This window comes from Ranitomeya imitator, chromosome 1 (assembly GCF_032444005.1).
Source record: "Ranitomeya imitator isolate aRanImi1 chromosome 1, aRanImi1.pri, whole genome shotgun sequence".
In the NCBI taxonomy this organism is placed as follows: domain Eukaryota; kingdom Metazoa; phylum Chordata; class Amphibia; order Anura; family Dendrobatidae; genus Ranitomeya; species Ranitomeya imitator.
Window position 1 is genome coordinate 967,518,116 of NC_091282.1, and position 22,168 is coordinate 967,540,283.

Here is a 22,168-nt window from a genome sequence, read left to right on the forward strand (position 1 = left end):
ATTTAAAAAGAGAAAACGCAGTAGTTCGACAATAAATGGCTTCACCCAACCACTAACCATGAGTGGAAAAAAGTTTTGGTGTCATCATTCATATTTTCTGAAAAAAAGGCCAAGCAAGCAAAAATTTTGCCGGGGTATGTAAACTTTTGAGCACAACTGTATATTCATTATCTTGGGAAAACCCCTTAAATGCTTGATCATACCAGGACATTTTGGACAATTGTTTGTTCTAACATTGTGTGAACAGTTTGGGGAAGGCCCTTTTCTGTTCCAGAATGAATTCCCCCAATATTCGTAGCAAAGTCTACATAAGACATGGTTAGGTCAGCTTGGTGTGGAATAACTTGAATGGTCTGCATACAGCCAAATTTATGCAACATCCCTATTGAGTGTGGCATTATTGCTTGCATCCTACTTACTGCATGAAATTTCTAAATTTTAAATTGTGGATGCACTTCAGATCACCAGAGAAGAGAAAGAGTCAGTCATTTGTACATTGAACACTTTATTTAATTAAATCAGCCATTGTACACATTGCAGCTATGTATTGTTAGTGTGATTTATTTTTGCCATTTTTAACTAAGACATGCCCTGATAGATATATTAAATTAGTATTATCACCATGAGAACAAGATGCTGAATCATCAACTTAAATGCCACTTCTCACAGTAGTAAACTTGGTTTTATAACAGAGCAGAAATAAAAGGGAACCAGAACCCATAAAAGTGAGGAACAACTTATAATGCTACACAGACATCATCTGCACTGCAAATAGCACAACCGACTTGTTTCTTCAGACCTCGTCACACAATGGACATGATAGCCCCAAATGACAATAGCTGCAAGACTCCCATCCCAACTTCGTGGTAAGTGACCTGACTTTTCCACTGAGAAAGTCATTTAGCAATGTTTTGGTCAGAAAGAAATGAAGCTACACAGTAGGTGTTTTAATTAAATAACCCAAGGACCCTATTTAATTGGTAAGAGATTGAATGAAACCCTATTAATTTACAACTGACATTCGTCTCTCTCGGTGGGTCATTTTCCCGCGTAAATTGCGAAGCGCAACAGCCGAATTTAGCTTTTTTTTATTTTTTCCTTATATTATTTATAAATTAGCGTGATCATGATTAATGCAATGTTTTGTTCTTTTCGATTCCCAATCTCTACTTACATTAAATAAATGGGTTTAAAAGGTATAGTGCTTATATGTATTTTTATATATATATTTGTACGTTAAAAGGCTACATTGTTTAAACCACAAGAAGAATAAGGTACAGAAGACAAAAAATATTTCCATTTTCTTTATAATCCCTTCTTTAAAAAAAAAAAAAAAGTGCATAAATGCTAGAATTATTTTCAAGGATTAGTCTCGACGTAAAAACATAAAAAATAGAAGAACTGAAACCTGCATTGTGTATTTAGCCTTCGACATAAAAATAAAATACAGAAATAGAGGAGGACACATTTGTGAAATCTGCTTGCTCAGTGCTAAGAGGGTTAACAAGTTCCACACATGATTACAGGAGTTTAATCTTTGTTTAATGCCACATGCATGTGCCATAGGAAATCCTGATAAACAAGGTGACTTATTTATTAGTAGATTTGCTGGGGAATTATCTCGCCCTTTTCATTATTTACAGTGCCACCATAAGCAGCTTTATTTTCTCTAGTTATAGGACTATAGTTTATGCTATAGCATTGACGTGAACACGTGTGCCAAAGGGTAGGTGTGGACTAGCATGTGCCCACTTTACAATATCAGAATATTTTGAATCCCTTAGTTATGTTTTTGATTATTTCATTTCCATAACTGCAGAGAAGAAATCTTAGATCCAGGGATACTAGAATAACTTGGAGCTTTAATGACTTGGAATCCTGATCTAAATGCAGAAATCATTATCAAGTCTTTTGCATTAATTACTTTGCTTTCTTCTACGCAAAGTATAAAAATGGCCGATAGTAGTATCTGATATCATCAAACCACCAAGCACATTCACTCTGTGTAAGTAATATGGTATGGTCCATCCTTCTTAACAGCCTGTGCAGACGCCATGAAGAGGCCTGTGGACGGAGCTGACATGTAGGAGGAAGGGGACTGAGTGAGAAAATATGGATAAACCATCCAAGAGGAAAGGATGCTATCTTTGGTCACAAATTATCTTTGCATTTACAAACAAAACTGATCATATTCTTTATGACATTTGCAGAGCAGGAGTGTCAGTGTTACCAGTGCGCGTGGTACCCGTGGCCCTTGTGCATGGACTAGAATGTATCTTTTGCATACTGACTACAGATATGTGTTGTAAGTATGAAGCAGCAGCAGCCTCTCATTTGGCCTTTTTCTCCCAGTCCTCTCCACAGAAGCGGTTGAGAAGTTGCTGAAGGTCAGTCTGGAGGTCATCCTTCTGTAGCACTTCAGGAACATCCTCCAGCTGCTCAACGAAAACATGTTTCCCATGCTGGTCCTTCACCACAGTCCTCTTCTGTGCGCTGGCTTTATTCATCATAGTTCTGCAGTGTATAAAACATATAATATGTTACATTTACTTTATATGACATGAGATTTCCTCATTTCCCTGCAGATGTCAGCAAGGAATTTCAATGAATGAGTTATCATAAAAAGAATAGAAGTTTTATAGTTAGTCAGCACATTCCATTGTAGTGGTTTTTAATCAATGCTGCATTACGGTAACACCCAGAGAACTTTTTGATAATAAAAGAAAATCAGTGGGGAAAAAAAATATATACCGTATATACTCGAGTATTAGCCGAGAATTTCAGCCCACTTTTTTAGGCTGAAATTGCCCCTCTCGGCTTATACTCGAGTCATTCCCAGGGGTCGGCAGGGGAGGGGGAGTGGCAGCTGTCTAATAATACTCACCTGCTCCTGGCGCGGTCCCTGCACGTCCCAGGTTCTCCAGGCGCGGCAGCTTCTTCCTGTGTTGAGCGGTCACATGGTACCGCTCATTACAGTAATGAATGCGGATGCGACTCCACTCTCATAGGGGTGGAGCCACATATTCATTACTGTAATTAGCGGTACAGGTGACCGCCCAACGCTGGAAGAAGCTGTCAGCGCCCGGAGAACCAGGGCCGCGCCAGGAGCAGGTGAGTATAATGGGGGCATTGCGCGATATTCACCTCTCCTCGTTCCACTGCCAGGCTCCGTCTTCCGCGTCCTCTGTCTGTGACACTCAGGTCAGAGGGCGAGATTACGTGTTAGTGTGCGTGCTGCCGTCTGCCTGAATAGTCACTGCGGAGGACGCTGAGGAGCAGCGGGGAGTGACGAGAGGTGAGTATGTCATTTTTTTTTTAAATTGCAGCAGCAGCAGATACTGTACTGTACAGTTAATAATATCAGCATAAGCTGCATTTTATGGGGCCATAATCTACTTTTATGCAGCATTATATGGGGCAAATTTCCTATGGAGCATCTTATGGGGCAATAATCAACTTTTATGCAGCATTATATGGGGCAAATGTTTCCATGGAGCATCTTATGGGGCAATAATCAACTTTTATGCAGCATTATATGGGGCAAATATCTTTATGGAGCATCTTATGGGACCATAATCAACATTTGTGCAGCATTATATGGGGAAATGTCTCTATGGAGCATCTTATGGGGCCATTATTAACCTTTGTGCAGCAGCATATGGGGCATATATTAATATGGAGCATCTTATGGGGCCCATCATGAACTGTATGGAGTATTAGATGGGGCATATTTTGTATGTAGCATATTATGGGACCCATCATGAACTATATGGAGCATTATATGGGGCTCCTGATTCAATATGGATATTCAATAACATTTAACCTACTGATATCTCAATTAATTTTACTTTTATTGGTACCTATTTTTATTTTTGAAATTTACCAGTAGCTGCTGCATTTTCCACCCTAGGCTTATACTCGAGTCATTAAGGTTTCCCAGTTTTTTGTGTCAAAATTAGGTGTCTCGGCTTATACTCGGGTCGTCTAGTATATACGGTATGTCATTCTCCAATGCCAGCCACATTGTGGTGACAATTTACACTGACCATATTGCTATGGGAGAATATGGAGCCTAATGGACAGTAAGGAGACACACAGCATTTAGAGCTTCTTCATAAAACAAAAACACTACTTAGCCATGTACGTGAGTGATTACATCCTGTATTTTTAGACTATAAGACGCACCCCAAATTTTCAGAAGAAAAGTAGGGAAAAAATGAATGCGTCAAATGAGGGTCTTTCTTACAGTACGAATTATTCAGCTTACCATGGGGGTAGGGCGTGATAGGGAGCGCTGGTTGAGTGGAGTCACAGGAGTGGTTCGGTGGTCTGGCGATGATCTGACTCATCCCCGGATGGTACGGCAGGGTTCGGTGGTGCGGGGCCTCCACCATTTAGTGAAAGCCCCCACACATCAATTCCAGGCTCATGCACAGCAGTTTCGCAGATGCTCAGTGGTGCGGGGGCTCCGCCGACATTTTGTGAAAGCTCAGAGCCACCACACTTCCATTGCTGTAATGCTGCTGTCGCCAGGAAAATGGCCGCTAGAGGCGGCGCATGCGCAGAATGAGATCTCGGGAGACAAGATCTCGGTGCTGAGATCTTGGGAGACAAGATCTCGGTGCCGAGATCTCGTCTCCTGAGATCTTAATCTACTCATGCGCCACCTTCTGAAGGCCAATTTCCTGGAGACTAACGCATTACAGCAATGGAAGTGCGGGGGCTTCTGGCTTTCACAAAATGTTGGCGGAGCCCCCGCACCACCGAACATCTCCAAAACTGCCACGTATCAGCCTGGGATGGATGTGTGGGGGCTCCGTCGACATTTTGTGAAATCTCGGAGCCCCCACACATCCGCACCACCGAGCATCTGTGAAATTGCTGCGCATCAGCCTGGGATGAGACTCCTGGTAAGTACATCCGGAATGTAAGACAAACCCCCATTTGCCTCCAAAATTTTTGGGGAAAAAAATTGCGTCTTATAGTCCTAAAAATACGGTACCCTTTATTCCTTTATCTTATGTGCACCTTTTGTTAAGGACTTTATGTCAGAAAATTCACTCCAGAACTAATGACAATACTTTTTTAGCTCGGTCTTTTCTGAGATGTGATTCCTGTGTATAGTGCTCAGCATAGACACGTCTATTCAGCTTGCTAAATAATAAACCAATAAGTTGCTATCTCCACTGCTTACTATGTCTGCCTGAGTGCTGTTCCAGATGGCTGCTATTACACAGGCTGTAGAGATACATTTTAAGTAGGATTTTATGCCATTTACAAAGAATTAATAGTTCAAAAATTGATTATGATAACTTGGCAATGGGCATTCTGAGTGCTGCCAAATAACATGGGCAATGCATTTTCTCATGGACAATAAATAAAATGGTTAATTGATTAAAAAGTATGAGCCACAAACATGGGAGACATAGTACAGTATAAAACTGATAAACTATATACTGTTTTTTCCAATTATTGCTAACCTGACAGCCATTCTACTATATATACCAACAACAGTGGAAACAGTGGAAGGTAATGAAAAGCATGCCAACCATTTATTTTTTCTCACAATTATTCTAATACCAGTTTCAAACACAAGTTCTAGGTAACAATAACAAAAGAGGGCTTTCTAAAAGTCAAAAGTAAAACACGAGGACAGATTTCCTTCTTTCTAAGGATCAATTCACACATGCAGTTTTAATACTTTTTTTTTACGTAAATCTTTAGCCAAAGTGTGGAGCAAATACTTAAACAAGGAAAATTGTATATTAAAGACTTTAATTTTTTGTGAATTCACTTCTGTGTTTGGCCATACAATAGCATAAAAACATATGCAATGGTGTGAAAAAGTGTTTGCCCCTTCCTGATTTCCTATTCTTTTGCGTGTTTATTACATTTAAATGTTTCAGGTCACAAAACAAATTTATATTTTAGACAAAGATAACACAAGCAAACACAAATGCAGTTTTTAAATGAAGGTCTTTATTTTTAAGGGAAAAAAAATTTAAAACCTATAGGGTCCTGTGTGAAAAAGTGATTGCCCCTCTTCCCTTAAAACATAAATTAACTGCGGTTTATCGCATCTTTGGGAGGCAGAGTTTAATTTCCCTAGCCACACCTGTTCTCAATCAAGAAATCACTTAAATAGGACCTGCCTGACAAAGTGAAGTAGACTAAAAGATTCTGAAATGCTAGACACCATGTCAATATCCAAGGAAATTCTGGAATAAATGAGAAACAAAGTAATTGAGATCTATCAGTCTGGAAAAGGTTATAAAGCCATTTCTAAAGCTTTGGGACTCCAGCAAACCACAGTGAGAGCCTTTGTCTACAAATGGTGAAAACATGGAACAGTAGTGAACCTTCCTGGGAGTGGCCGGCCAATCCAAATTACCCCAAAAGAGCAGCAATTACTCATCCAAGAGGTCACAAAAGACCCCACAACAACATCCAAAGAACTGCAGGCCTCACTTGCCTTAGTTAATGTCAATGTTCATGACTCCACCATAAGAAAGACACTGGGCAAAAATGACCTGCATGGCAGAGTTCCAAGGAAAAAACCACTGCTGAGCAATAAGAACCATAAAGGCTCGTCTCAGTTTTGCCAGAAAACATCTTGATGATCCCCAAGACTTTTGGGAGTATACTCTGTGGCCTGACGAGACAAAAGTTGAACTTTTTTGAAGGTTTATCTACCATTACATCTGGCATAGAAGAAACACAGCATTTCAGAAAAGGAACATCATACCAACAGTAAAATATGTTAGCGGCAGTGTGATGGTCTGGAGATGTTTTGTTGCTTTAGGACCTGGAAGACTTGCTGTGGTAAATGGAACCATGAATTCTGCTGTCTACCGAAAAATCAATCCTGAAGGAGAATGTCCGGACATCTGTTTATGACCTCAAGCTGAAGGGCACATGGGTTATGCAGCAGGAGAATGATACAAAACACACCAGCAAGTCCACCACTGCATGGCTTAAGAAAAACAAAATTAAGACTTTGAAGTGGCTTAGTCAAAGTCCTGGCCTTAATTTGAAAGAGATGCTGTGGCATGACCTTAAAGGGAACCTGTCACCTGAATTTGGCGGGACCGGATTTCGGTCATATGGGCGGAGTTTTTGGGTGTTTGATTCACCCTTTCCTTACCCGCTGGCTGCATGTACTACGGAGGACATAGATTGAACTTCAATCCAATATTGCGGCCAGCATGCAGCCAGCGGGTAAGGAAAAGGTGAATCAAACACCCGAAAACTCCACCCATATGACCGAAAACCGGTCCCGCCAAATTCAGGTGACAGGTTCCCTTTAAAAAGGTGGCTCATGCTCGAAAACCCTCCAATGTGGCAGAATTACAACAATTCTGCAAAGATGAGTGGACCAAATTTCCTCTACAGCATTATAAAAGATTCATTACCAGTAATCGCAAATGCTTGATTGCAGTTGTTGTTGCTAATAGTGACCCAACCAGTTATTAGGTTTAAGGGGAATCACTTTTTCACACAGGACCATGTAGGTTCGGATTTCTTTTTCCCTTAATAATAAAAAAATTCATTTATAAACTGCATTTTGAGTTTAATTGTGTTATTTGTCTAATATTTAAATTTGTTTTGTGATCTGAAACATTTAAGTGTGATGAAAATGCAAAACAATAGGAAATCAGGAAGGGGGCAATCACTTTTTCACACCACTGTATGTGACTTCAGTCTAAAGATGAACTACTAAAATTACCTACTAATGTAATATGTAATATTGAGAATACACAATACAAATGGTCAAGTACTGATGTGCTGTCCACCGTGTGGAACAATTTTCCATATAAATCTTTCAATTTGTCTCTTTAGAGAGGAAGAGGACTAGAATTCTAGTGCCAACTATTGGAAGTAGCAACTCTAGTTCTAGTCCTCTTCCGCTCTGAAGGGACAATTTGCATATGTACCAGAGGAGCATTACAAGGCTTGAAAGTCTCCTCACCTTGGCATGTCATGCTTGACATGTCACTCTCCGCAAGGAGAAATGTTACTCCTTTGATACCATTATTATTATCCTATTGACTTCTAAAGCCTCTGTATTGTGCTGGCTGCAGAAATATTAACTGCGAGTCCATCAGTGAGCCAGCTATAACTCTTTTATATATTTTTCCGAGCTCCTCTAAGATGATTTGTGACCATAGACCACATCAAACTTGAACTTACATAGAAACAGACAGCCTATGGAAGACAATCATTGCAAACATTTTAATGAAAACTAATTGTAAAAATGACTTAACTAAAACAAAAAGTGTCTCTTAGAGGTAATCTACCCCTTTAAGTATAAATGCAAGTGGAAAATTATGACACAAGATCATTATGCACAATAAACAAACTAGCAGCTAAATTAAATGTGGATTTCTTTGTGCCTATATTACTCTGACACCAAATACCACTAAAACATAAAACCTGTAGACTGATCAGCTCACCAGTACCTCTGAAACCCCCAGGGATTTGGGCTATATCCATCACAGGACAAGACACTGCCAAACCCTATAACAAAGGGGAGCTGAGGGTCCGCAATGAACAGACTAAGGCCAATATCAAACTTCAGATATTCATGGCCCAAATATGATCTGCTATGTCTGGCCTGGCCACCAATCTACTGACCCAAACTCCAGTATATATGAGGCTGTTGATGTTGGGTCACGAATCCAGTGGTAGCTGCTTTCTTTGATTATGAATGTTGGGAGTGTGAAATCAGTTTTACACTCTGAATTGTACAGCATAAATTTGTCTGTTACATGAAAGGGTGACATTCAATCCAAACTATCACGGACACACAATGGAGGCTGGGGATTTGTGCAGATACCCCTAATGACAAACCTCCCTGAGTCAGCTCATAGTGTAGTTTATTATATTGGAAAGCAGTATGTGATTTTTCTATGTATTTTATACAGATGATCTCTGATAGTCATTGAGTGACCACTGCTGTTAGTTCCACTGCAATCTGTTAATGTCAGTGCCATGCCAGCTCAAACCTTTTAATAACAGATCCATCCTCTTTGGTAATTTCTGATTCCACTATATTTGGCAGGTGAACTCTTAAATCTCCACCCACATAGCTTAAAGCCTAGAAAATGAGAAAAATCTCATTGCTGAGTGATTTTATGTGTTTTGTTTTTCAAGCAATGAATAACACAACTAAAGACAGGCAGCAGAAATATTCACCTGAGAGAATTTTAGATGTGCACATACATAACACTTAGACATAAAAAAAATAACTGTGCAATGTTCTTCTGATCTGCCAACAACAGCAGCCGCCTACTCCACTATTATCTACAAGTATACAGTAGATGTGCTCACCAGGATGTAACAGTCAGTCTTAGATACTCTATTATTAAGGCTCTCCTGACATGACATAAGCAACATGCTGTACATCTATCTGTTCTATTATCTAAGAATCTATGCATCTTTGTATCTATCTATCTATGTCTATCTATAGTGGGGAATATAAATATTTGATACAATGCCAATTTTGCTGATTTTCCACACTCCCTGAGAGAAGTTATGTCGCTTATCCATATAATGTAAATAAAAGCTTATAACCTGATGTTAAATTCATTCATTGGTTGTATAAATTATTCTTTTGAAAGCTGAAACCCTCAGAAATCTGATTTAGGTTAAAAAAAATAAATTGGCATCAATGCAGAAATATTGATCAGTTAATGGACACAGAATGGTCAGATTTTGGCAAGAAAAGTATTGTCACCCACAGAAAGTAATGTGATATTCAAACAAATAATTAACTTAAAATACAAATATATGTTGCATAACATTGGTGAATGAAGTTGTGGGGCTATTAGAGTCATATTTAATATGACTTCAATGAGCTTGAAGGACTGCATCATGCGGTTCAACAATGATTCATACAATTTATTAATTAAGTCATCAGGAATAGCAAAGAATGCAGTATTACATGCCTCCCAGAGTTCATCTAGATTCTTTGGTTTTGTCTTCCAAGCTTCCTCTTTCATCCTACCCCAAACATGCTCAATGATCTTCATGTCTGGTGACTGGGCTGGCCAGTAGGGTTGAGCGAAACGGATCGGACAAATTCAAAAGTCGCCGACTTTCGGCAAAGTCGGGTTTCGTGAAACCCGACCTGATCCTAGTGTGGGATCGGCCATGAGGTCGGCGATCTTCGCGCCAAAGTCACGTTTCGTATGACGCTTTCAGCGCCATTTCTCATCCAATGAAGGAGGATGCTGAGTGTGGGCAGCGTGATTACATAGGTCTCGGTCCCCATCATCTTAGAGAAGGGCATTACAGTGATTGGCTTGCTTTCTGCGGCGTCACAGGGGCTATAAAGGGGTGTGCACGCCGACCGCCATCTTACTTCTGCCGATCTTAGCATAGGAAGAGGTTGCTGCAGCTTCATCAGAAGAAGGGATATAGTTAGGGAGGGAAGATTAACCCCGAAACTGCTTGTGCTGTAGCGATTTCCACTGTCCAACACCACCTTTTCTTTGCAGGGACAGGAGTTTATTTTTGTGTGCATCAGCTCTGTAGCTTATTAGGCTGCCTTATAAGGCTCCCTGATAGCTGCATTGCTGTTTGTACGCCGCTGTGCAAACCAACTGCTTTTTTAAAAGCAAAAATCCTGTTGCTCCTTTCTGCACAGTTCTCGTTTCTTTGTCCACACTTTTGTGTGCAGCAGTCCTTTTTATTGCTGCCATATTTGTCCTGAGATCATTGTAGGGAGATTGAAATTGTACTACAGCCCTTTTTTTTTTTTATATACAGTATCTTCCAGCCACGTTCTGCCACTTACATTGTGTAGTGTAGTACACTGGGCCTGAGTTTTGTTGCAGTCTCCCCCAAATAAAAGGGAGATTTAAATTGGCACTAAGTGGATCTAGGTCATAGTTCTGTTAGTTTGTCGTACATCTTCCAGCCACGTTCTACCACTTACATTGTGTAGTGTAATACACTATGCCTGAGTTTTGTTGCAGTCCCCCCCCCCCCAAAAAGGGGAGATTAAAATTCTCCACAAGTTTATATACACCTTCTACCTTGATTTTTCCAAAAATGAGGAAGTCTGGTGGAAGCGGCCGTGGGCGGGCATTGCCAGCTTGTACTGATGGTGGTGTTGGTGGTGGTGGAGCATCTGGTGGTAGTGGGAAAAGCATAATAGCACCAAAGGCTCGAGGTGTTGAGCCAGCGTCATCGTCTGGCTACACAAGGCCTCGAAGGCTCCCTTATCTGGGAGTAGGAAAACAGGTTTTAAAGCCGGAGCAGCAGGAAAAAGTTTTGGCTTTCCTTGTTGACTCAGCCTCTAGCTCTTTCGCCTCCTCTTCAGAAGGTTCGAAATCTAAAAGTAGCGAGTCGTCAGTGGATGCTTCCGGTCAGGAACAAGTCGCTTCCTTGTGTCCTTCACCCAAACCAAAAGTGAAGGATGCGGCAGGCAACACTACAGTTTACTCCATGGAGCTCTTTACACATACCATGCCTGGGTTAGAGAGGGAAATTGTTAAAAGCCCATTACAAGATGAATCGGACATGGAGTGCACAGATGCACAGCCACAGCTAGATTATTATGCTGTTCCATTGACTCAGATCACTACATTGCCCTCGCAGTGTACTGAGCCAGAATCTGACCCTGATGAGACTATGGAGCCCCATCACGAACGCTATAGCACCTTACACGGTGACACAGAGGAAGGTGCACATGAAATTGAAGAGGAGGTGATAGATGACCCAGTTGTTGACCCAGATTAGCAGCCATTGGGGGAAGAGGGTGCCGCTGCCAGTAGCTCAGAAGCGGAGGAGGATGATCCGCAGCAGCCATCTACATTGCAACAGCTTTCATCTGGCAGGCCCGTATCTGTCCAAAAATGTTTGTCAAATCCAAAAACAGTTTTAGGACACCCTGGCCATCCGGTGAAAGTAGCACAGCGTGCAATGCCTGAAAAGGTAATCCATAGTAGGAAGAGTGCAGTGTGGGAATTTTTTAACCAAGATCCAAATGATCAGTGCAAAGTTATCTGTAAGAAGTGCTCAAAGACCTTTAGCAGAGGGAAGAATCTCCAAAGTTTAAATACAACGTGCATGCGTAGACATTTAACCAGCATGCACTTGCAAGCCTGGACTAACTACCAAACGTCCAGCACCGTTGGTGCACCTGCTCAGAATGAAGGTAGTCAGCAACGCTACATTGCTTCCCTCACAGTAAGCCCACCGGTTAGGACACCACCAGCAGAAAATATGGAGGTATCGTTGCAAGGCTAAAGCAGTCAGGGAATCACAAGGTTCTTGGTAGGAAACATTGTAGGTAGGCCAACATCAAGAATACCATCACCAACCCTCTCTCAATCTGCCATGTCCACCACCACCCCCGCTAGTTCTAACATATGCTGCTCTCCAGTTCAGCTCACCCTACACAAGACTTTCATTAGAAAAAGAAAGTAGTCATCCTGTCATCCGCGTACACAAGGTTTGAACGCCCACATTGCTAGAGTAATCTCGTTGGAGATGATGCCCTACCGTTTGGTTGAAAGCAAAGCTTTCAAAGCCCTGATGGCCTACGCAGTACCACGCTATGACCTACCCAGTCGACACTTCTTTGCGAGAAAAGCCATCCCAGCCCTCAACCAGCATGTCAAAGACCGCATTGTCCATGCACTGAGGCAATCAGTCAGTAGAAAGGTGCACCTCACAACAGATGCATGGACCAGTAGGCATGGCCAGGGACGTTACGTGTCCATCACGGCGCACTGGGTTAATGTGGTGGATGCAGGGTCCACAGGGGACAGCCATAGTGGGACAGTTCTGCCTAGCCCATGGTCTAGGAAACAGTTGGCTGTAGGCATTCGCCACCCCTCCTCCTCCTCCAGAAGTGAAAGCTCGTCAACAGAGCGCAGTCGCACGACCACTCCATCCACAGCTGCCAGTGTTGCACAGGAGGTGTCCCATTATGGAACAGCTAGCGGTAAGCGTCAGCAGGCTGTGCTACAAATGAAGTGTTTGGGCGACAACAGACACACCACGGAAGTACTGGCTGAGTACTTGCAGCAAGAAACTCAGTCATGGCTGGGCAGTGTACATCTTGAGGCAGGCAAGGTAGTCAGTGATAACAGAAGGAATTTTATGGCTGCCATAGCCCTTTCAGAACTAAAACACATTCCTTGCCTGGCTCACACCTTGAACCTGGTGGTGCAGTGCTGCCTGAAAATTTATCCGGAGTTACCAGCCCTACTCCTGAAGGTGCGAAGACTTTGCTCGCACATCTGCCGGTCGCCTGTACACTCCAGCCGTATGCAGAACCATCAGCGATCGCTGAATCTTCCCCAGCACCGCCTAATAAACGACGTTGCAACAAGGTGGAACTCCACACTGCATATGCTTCAGAGGCTGTGCGAACAGAGGCATGCTGTAATTAATTTGTGGGAGGATATACATACACGGGCAGGCAGTTGGATGGCAGACATGGAGTTGTCTGGTGTGCAGTGGTCGAAGCTCCAAGACCTCTGTCAAGTCCTTCAGTGTTTTGAGGAATGCACACGGCTGGCAAGTGCAGACGATGCCATCATAAGCATGAGCATCCCACTAATGCGTCTGCTGATGCAAAGTTTGACGCACATCAAGGAGCAGGCGTCTGCAGCCGAAGAGGAGGGAAGCCTTGATGACAGTCAGCCACTGTCTGGTCAGGGAACTCTCCTGGACGAGGTGGCGGACGAAGAGGAGGAGGAGGAGGAGGATGATGGGGATGAATATTTATGGGAGGAGGATGCTTCTCAGGGGGCAATAGAAACTGGTGGCGTTGCAAAGTCAGGTACAGGGTTTTTGCGGGCCACAAGTGAAGTTGATTTGCAAGAAAGTGCTCCTCAACCCAGCACAAGCAGTGAATTGAAACCTGGAACATTGGCCCACATGGCAGAGTATGCCTTGCGTATCCTAAAAAGGGACCCCCGTATTATCAAATTGATGACCGATGACGATTACTGGTTGGCCTGCCTCCTGGATCCACGATACAAAGGAAAATTACAAAATATCATGCCACATGAGAACCTTGAGCAAATATTGGCTACCAAACAAGCAACTCTTGTAGACCGTTTGGTTCAGGCATTCCCAGCACACAGCGGCAGTGATGGTTTTCACACAAGCTGTAGGGGCAACATGGCAAAGGTGTTAGAGGTGCACAAATCCGAAGTGGCGTTGGACAGAGGGGTTTTATGACCAGGTTGTGGAGTGATTTTGCAATGACCGCTGTCACAACAGGTACTGCTGCATCGATTCAAAGTGACAGGAGACAGCATTTGTCCAGTATGGTTACGAACTCCTTTTCCTCCCTTATCGATGTTCTCCCTCACAGGTCATTCCCCTTTGATTACTGGGCATCTAAAATAGACACCTGGCCTGAATTGGCAGAATATGCATTACAGGAGCTCGCTTGCCCAGCTGATAGTGTGCTATCAGAAAGAGTCTTCAGTGCTGCTGGTTCAATACTGACCGAAAAAAGGACACGTCTGGCTACCCGAAATGTTGATGATCTAACCTTCATTAAAGTGAACCAATCATGGATTTCAAATGATTTTGCCCCACCTTCCCCTGCTGACACGTAGCTTGCCTTAAAAATGTCTTGCTTTTGGCCTCCTCTTACTGACTGCTCCAATTCCTCCATTTGCAGCTGCTGAATGTCCACCATAGGCCATTTTTATACCTCCCTAAATGGGCTGACTCCCCCCACAGGGCCGTGGTCACCACTTGGAGCAAGCACCCGTGCGAGTGCCGTTTGCCTGGACAGGTGGCTGTGCCCACTCTTGGGCAACGGCACTGGCACAGGGTCCCTCATAGTACAATGAAGTGTGAAGTGTCTCTGATGGTGCTGGTGCACAACCAACGTCAGACACACCGTCGTAATATGAGGGGCCCTGTGCCAGTACCGCCGCCCAGGAGAGTGTTCCCCCCCAGCTCGAACAGTGCTCTACCACTTGCAAAACTTACCTCTCCCTGCTCCACCACTGTGTAGTCTGTGCTGTTAAATCCTTCAATGGCACTGCCAATACAAATTTGTTGAAATGATAGATGATAGTAAAAATATACAGGGGCCCTGGCCTCCATTTAGACCAGTTAATACTTTGCACCAACTACCACTGTCTGCTAATCAGCAGAGGAGCCCACCCCTGTACCTAGCTATGCCCCCAGTTTATTTATGAACATTTTTTGGGCTGACATTTAGCCCACTTTATTATTTTGGCCTACCAACTGTGTCAGCCACTTATTACAGTTGTCCTCCACTGAACAAAGCAATGCCGCCTGTGTACTCCTGTTACCAATTGTGAACTGCATTTAGCCTACTTTTTAATTTTAGGCCTACTAAGTCTGTCTGAGCCACTTATTACAGTTGTCCTCCACTGAGCAAAGCAATGCCGCCTGTGTACTCCTGTTACCAATTGTGAACTGCATTTAGCCTACTTTTTAATTTTAAGCCTCCTGTTGTGAATTCTGTGGCAGAGCTCCCTCCTGTGGTCACAAGTGGTACTTCGGCTGATTCTCTCTGTAAGCTTCCGTTGGTGGAGGGAAGTGGTACTGCGGCTTCTGAGTTTCCTCCCTCAGGTGATGTGGTGAGGTCGTTAGGTGCTGCTCTACTTAACTCCACCTAGTGCTTTGATCCTGGCTTCCTGTCAATGTTCCAGTATTGGACTTGTTTTCCTCCTGGATCGTTCCTGTGGCCTGTTGCTCTGCATAGCTAAGTTTTCCTTTGCTATTTTGTTTGCTTTTCTTCTGTCCAGCTTATCTATTTGTTTGCTGGAAGCTCTGGGACGCAGAGGGTGTACCTCCGTGCCGTTAGTTCGGTACGGAGGGTCTTTTTGCCCCCTTTGCGTGGTTTTTAGGGTTTTGTGTTGACCGCAAAGTTATCTTTCCTATCCTCGCTCTGTTCAGAAAGTCGGGCCTCACTTTGCTAAATCTATTTCATCTCTACGTTTGTCTTTTCATCTTACTCACAGTCATTATATGTGGGGGGCTGCCTTTTCCTTTGGGGTATTTCTCTGAGGCAAGGTAGGCTTATTTTCTATCTTCAGGCTAGCTAGTTTCTCAGGCTGTGCCGAGTTGCATAGGTGGCGTTGGGCGCAGTCCACGGCTGCCTCTAGTGTTGTTGGAGAGGATTGGGGATTGCGGTCAACAGAGTTCCCACATCTCAGAGCTCGTTCTATGTTTTTGGATTATTGTCAGATCACTGTATGTGCTCTGACCTCTATGTTCACTGTGGTACTGAATTGCCTAATCACAACAGCCTCCTAAGTCTGTCTGAGCCACTTATTACAGTTGTCCTCCACTGAACAAAGCAATGCCGCCTGTGTACTCCTGTTACCAATTTTGAACTGCATTTAGCCTACTTACTTACTCGGGCCTAGTAACTGTGTGAGCCTCTCATAACAGTTGTCCTCCTCCGCTGAACAAAGCTATGCCGCCTGTGTACTGCTGTTAGCAATTTTGAACTGCATTTTGCCTACTTTCTTATTTTGGCCTACTCACTGTGTCTGCCACTCATTACAGTTGTCCTCCACTGAACAAAACAATGCCGCTAGTTTAGTCCTGTTAGCAATTTTGAACTGCATTTAGCCTACTTTCTTATTTGGGCCTACTAACTGTGTCTGCCCCCCATTACAGTTGTCCTCCGCTGAACAAAGCAATGCCGCCAGTTTAGTCCGGTTAGCAATTTTGAACTGCATTTAGCCTACTTTCTTATTTGGGCCTACTAACTGTCTGCCCCCCATTAGAGTTGTCCTCCGCTGAACAAAGCAATGCCGCCAGTTTAGTCCTGTTAGCAATTTTGAACTGCATTTAGCCTACTTACTTTTTGGGGCCTACTAACTGTGTCAGCCTCTCATTACAGTTGTCCTCCGCTGAACAAAGCAATGCCGCCTGTTTAGTCCTGTTACCAATTTTGAACTGGATTTAGCCTACTTTCTTATTTGGGCCTATATCTGTGTTTCCTCCTCATCCTGCCCAATTGCCAGCCACTGCTAGATGAGTCTGCTGGTACATTGACTTAGACCACTACATTCCCCTTGCACTCTACACAGCCAGAATCTGACCCTGCTGAAAGTCATGTTCCCCTTTCCGCATACTATACCACCTGTGAGGCAGTGACCGGTGTCATATGCGAGGGTCGCTGTGTGTCCCCCAGGATGTGCTTAGAAGCATATTAGATCCGCTGGAGTGCCCTGTGCTCACAGCAGGTTGCCTGTGAGACACAGGGAAGAATAAAAGTAAGTGTGAACTGGGTCAAGTTATTTGTCCCAGAATTTATTCAGGAAAACCTGGTATGGGCTTTTATTTTGAAACGGACTGCAGGATGGTAGTGGGGCCGGTCCGTTTCCTCCAGCCCAGATCTTATAGTGGCCCATGGCCATAGAATCTGGAGGATAGAAAAAAAAAACCCAGCAAGAGAGTTTGGGTGTGTCAGTCTGGTCTGGGATTCAGACCTAGCAGGAGGCTTGTGCAGAGCTCCTTCCGTGTGGAGAAACACGGGCCAGGCAGAGCCTGAAAAGCCAGACACCCCAGCGTACACGGGGGGTGTAATACGCTCACGGCAGCGGACTGTTGTTATTTTTTCCCGGCTGCATACCGAAGGACTTGTTTCTTTTCTTTTCCGGTTTGTGAGTATGCTGTGAAATAAACAGAACTTTGTTTGAATTTATATGGGTCACTGCCTATTCACTGCACAGCAAGGACATCGCTACATCACACACCTTACACGGGGACAAAGAGGAAGGTGCAGATGAAAGTGCAGGTTCCTTCATCAGGTGGGGGGGCATACTCTGCACTGGCACAGGGCCCCTCATAGTACGCAAAAGTGTCTCTGGCAGTGGGAGGCGCCGCCCGCCGTCAAACACACCGCCGTACTATGAGGGGCCCTGTGCCAGTGCCAACTAGTGGGCCCCCCCTGCTTGCTCAGGATCGCAGCACTTGCAAAGTTGAAATACTTACCTCTCCCTGCTCCACCGCCGTGACGTATTCCGCATTTTCTGGACCCACGAAAATCTTGAGCCAGCCCTACCCACCCACAACTTTAGCCAAATGAGCCCGTTTTCAATGCCTAACTATTATTATAAAGTAAATTAAGATTGACAAGCTTAAGAAATACGAATTGATGTTTTTTTTTTCATTAAAATGGGCACTGTAGGTGTTTTCCTGTCCTCCACCCACTGCCGACTTTGATTGCCCATTGACTTGCATTGGGTTTTGTGTTTCGGCCGACCCCCGACTTTTCGCAATAATCGGCCGATTTCACCCGACCCGACTTTTGAGAAAGTCGGGTTTCGCGAAACCCGACTATCCTAAAAAAGTAAAAGTCGCTCAACTCTACCGGCGAGTCCTTGAGAAACTTGATCTTTTTTGCCTGGAGGAACTTTGCTGTAGAGATGGATGTATGAGATGGAGCACCATCCTGCTGCAGAATTTGACCCATTCTATGATTTGGAATATAAGAGGTAGCCAATACTTCTTGATATTTTAGGCTATTGATATTGCCTTCCATCTTGCAAATGTTTTGCACACCCCCATACTGAATGTAACCCCAGACCATGATCTTTCCATCACCAAATTTAACTGTTTTCTGGGTGTATTTTGGATCCATACAGGCTCCAGAAGGTCTTCTGCAGCATTTGCGCCGGCTGTGGTGTAATTCTACTGAAGATTCATCAGAGAAATCCACCTTCTGCCACTTTTCCAGCGTCCATCTGTTTAGCAGGTTGCGGGACTTTGCAAATCCCACACGGACTTGAGGTGACCAGGCCTGTTGGAGCTCTGCTGCAGTGGAAGAGGGGCTTGCGTTGGATTTTCTAACCAACAAACGTTCCTCCTGAGCAGTTGTCTTGCGGGGTCTGCCGGACCTGGGCTTGTCAAACACATCTCCAGTCTCTTCAAATCTTTTTTTTAATTCTTTGCACATGATGCTGAGACACATTAAAGGTGCCAGCCACCTCTGCAGTGGATCTGGTCTTCAGCCTCTTGATAATCCAGGCTTTGGTCGCAGGGTGGATTTTTGGCATGTTGTCAAAGCTCAAGTTGCAGTTCAAGTGAAGATCTGGGGTGCTGTTTTTTTTTCTTAAACACACACTAATTAACCGATCATTTAATGAGCACAGGTGAAGAAGTAAACTAAAATTGGGTGCATTATATGACCAGGCGACAAAACTTTTGTCTTGCCAAAATCTGACCATTCTGTGTAACTGATCAATATTTCTGCATTGATGCCAATTTATTTTCTTAACCTAAACCACATTTCGGAGGGTTTCAGCTTTCAAAAGAATTTATACAACCAATGGATGAATTTAACATCAGGTTATAAGCTTTTATTTTACATACCATGGATAAGCGACATAACTTCTGTCAGGGAGTGTAGGTACACTTCATCTGTGAGAGACGGAATCTTAAAAAAATCCAGAAAAATCACATTGTATGACTTTTACATAGTTAACTTGCATTTTTTTGCATGAAATAAATATTTGATGCAATAGAAAAACAGAACTTAATATTTGGTACAAAAAACATTGTTTGCAATTACAGAGATCAGACGTTTCCTGTAGTTCTTGACCAAGTTTGTGCACACTGCAGCTGGGATTTTTGCCCATTCCCCCATACAGATTTTCTCCAGATCTTTCAGATTTTGGGGCTGTCTCTGGCAAACACGGAGTTTCAGCTCCCTCCAAAGATTTTCTATTTTGTTCAGATCTGAAATCTTTCTTATGGACCCACTCCTTATTTGCCCTGGCAGGGTGTTTCGGGTCATTGTCATGCTGGATGACCCAGCCAGGACCCATCTTTAATGATCTTACTGAGGGAAGGAGGTTGTTGTCCAAAATCTGTCGATATAGGACCCCATCCATCCTCCCTTCAATACAGTGCAGTTATCCTGTCCCCGTTGCAGCAAAGTACCCCCAAAGTATTTTTTCCCCACCATACTTTACTTCACAGGTGGGATGGTGTTCTTGAGGTTGTACTCGTCCTTCTTCCTCCAAACACGGCGAGTGGAGTTGATACGAAAAAGTTCTATTTTGGTCTCACCTGTCAACATGATTTTTTCCTATGCCTCCTCTGGATCACCCAGATGATCAATGGTGAACTTCAAACAGGCCTGGACATGTACTGGTGTGAGCAGGAGGACCTTGCGTGCCCTGCAGGATTTTAATTCATGATGACGCAGTGTGTTACTAACCGTAATATTTGAGACTGTGGTCCCAGCACTCTTCAAGTAATTTACTAGTTCCTCCCAGGTCGTTCTGGGCTGATTCATGATCTTTTTTAGAATTATCCTTACCCAACGAGGCGAGATCTGACATGGAGCCCCAGAAAGAGGAAGTCTAACAATCATCTTGTGCTGCTTCCATTTTATAATAATTGTGCCAACAGTTTTCACCAAGCTGCTTGCTTATTGTCCTGTAGCCCATCCCAGCCTTGTGCAGGTTTACAATTTTGTCTCTGGTGTCCTTAGACAGCTCTTTGGTCTTGGCCATTGAGGAGAGGTTGAAGTGTGATTGATTGAGCATGTGGACAGGTGTCGATTTCAAACAGATGCAATTAATACAGATAATGAGTGCAAAGTAGGAGGGCTTCTTAAAGGAAAATGAACAGGTCTGTGAGAGCCAGAATTCTTGCTGGTTGGTAGGTGATCAAATACTTCTATATTTCATGCAATAAAATGCAATTTAGTTATTTAGAAATCATACAATGTGATTTTCTATTTTTAGATTCTGTCTTTTATATTTGTACTATAAATACGATAGAAATTATAGACCTCTCCATTCTTTGTAGGTGGGAAACTTTCAAAATCGGCAGTGTATCAAATACCGTACTTATTTTCCTCACTATCTACTGTATCTAATCTATCTATCTTTGTAACTTTCAACTTACAGTACATAAACCTATCAAAGTGAGTGGCCTCTTTACAGCCATGGAATATATTTGCTATTTTTCACCCACTATTTGATAGATGCACTGTCGTTTTTGGATGGTCAGATTGTGTGGTCCACTGACCAAAGGATCTTGAGGCCTGCCCCCCATTAATTTGATTTTTAATTGCCTTCTGTATTTCTTTTTGTATCTATCTACCTATCTTTTCTTTATGATATTTACTTACCGTATATACTGGTGTGTAAGCTAAGCTGAGTTTTTCAGCACATTTTTTTGTGCTGAAAACGCCCCCTCGTTTATACACGAGTCATTGTCCCAGAAAGACGGCGGGGGAGGGGGGGCAGCGGGTCACAGGCAGGAGTCGGCGGCTGTGGCTAAAGCCTGTGCCGCTGCTAAAGAGAAGTGGATATTCATTTCTCTTATAGTGGGCACAGTGCACAGCTGCAGCTGCCGGCTTCCAGAAGACAACCTACTCACCCTCCAGCGTGCCCTCACAGCATCTCGTTGGTGCCGGCTTAGAGTTGCTCTTTCTGTGCTGAGTGATCACTTAGCACCGCTCATTAAGGTAATGAATATGCAGGCATCTCCACTCCCATAGGCATGGATGGAATATTCATTATCTTAATGAGTGGTGCCATGTGATCACTCAGCACAGGAAGAGGAACTGGAAGCTGGCACCAATGGGATGCTGCGAAGCCACACATACCAGGACAGGATATGGGAGCCACACACACCAGGACAGGGACGGGGGAGCCACGCATAACAGGACAGCGACGGGGGAACCACGCATATCAGGACAGGACGTGGGAGCCACACATACCAGGACAGCGACGGGGGGAGCCACGCATACCAGGACAGGGACGAGGGGACAATGCATACCCGGCTTATACTCGAGCCAATAAGCTTACCCAATTTTCCGTGGCAAAATTAGGTGCCTCGGCTTATACTCGAGTATATACAGTATTTGTCCATCTATATAAAAGGCAGTGAACTCTGAGGTATGATTCTACGACTCCATAGTTCTCTGGGTAATTGTCTTAAAGGGAAGGTGCCACCAGTTTTCTTGCATTTTGTTTTTTTTGTGAAATTAAGCTTAAAATAGTAATTAAAATGTATTAATGCAATGTTTGCACGGTTTGCAAACATTTCTATATGAAAAATATTATATATTTTTCTACAAATATACATATTTACCACTAGGGGGAGCATTTTCCGTTTTAGACCTCAAGCAGCTATAGTAAGATGTAGCAGCTCTGCCCCAGGGATATTAGACCACCCAAAA

The 22,168-nt window shown here is 43.4% G+C and overlaps 1 protein-coding gene across 47 annotated transcripts in view; it reads right to left on the bottom strand.

Annotated features, from left to right (window-relative positions):
- Positions 1-488: 488 nt before the first annotated feature.
- The window catches only part of ANK2 (ankyrin 2), a 732,820-nt gene continuing 711,140 nt past the window's right edge, over positions 489-22,168 (bottom strand). For 44 of the 47 annotated variants that reach the window (XM_069743800.1, XM_069743822.1, XM_069743806.1 and 41 more), the window contains one exon: positions 489-2,514. In XM_069743800.1, coding sequence (XP_069599901.1) covers positions 2,500-2,514 — 15 coding nt within the window. In that variant the 3' untranslated portion in view covers positions 489-2,499. The remainder of the gene's footprint in view (positions 2,515-22,168) is intronic. The other 3 variants (XM_069743829.1, XM_069743828.1, XM_069743827.1) reach the window with 1 other exon arrangement.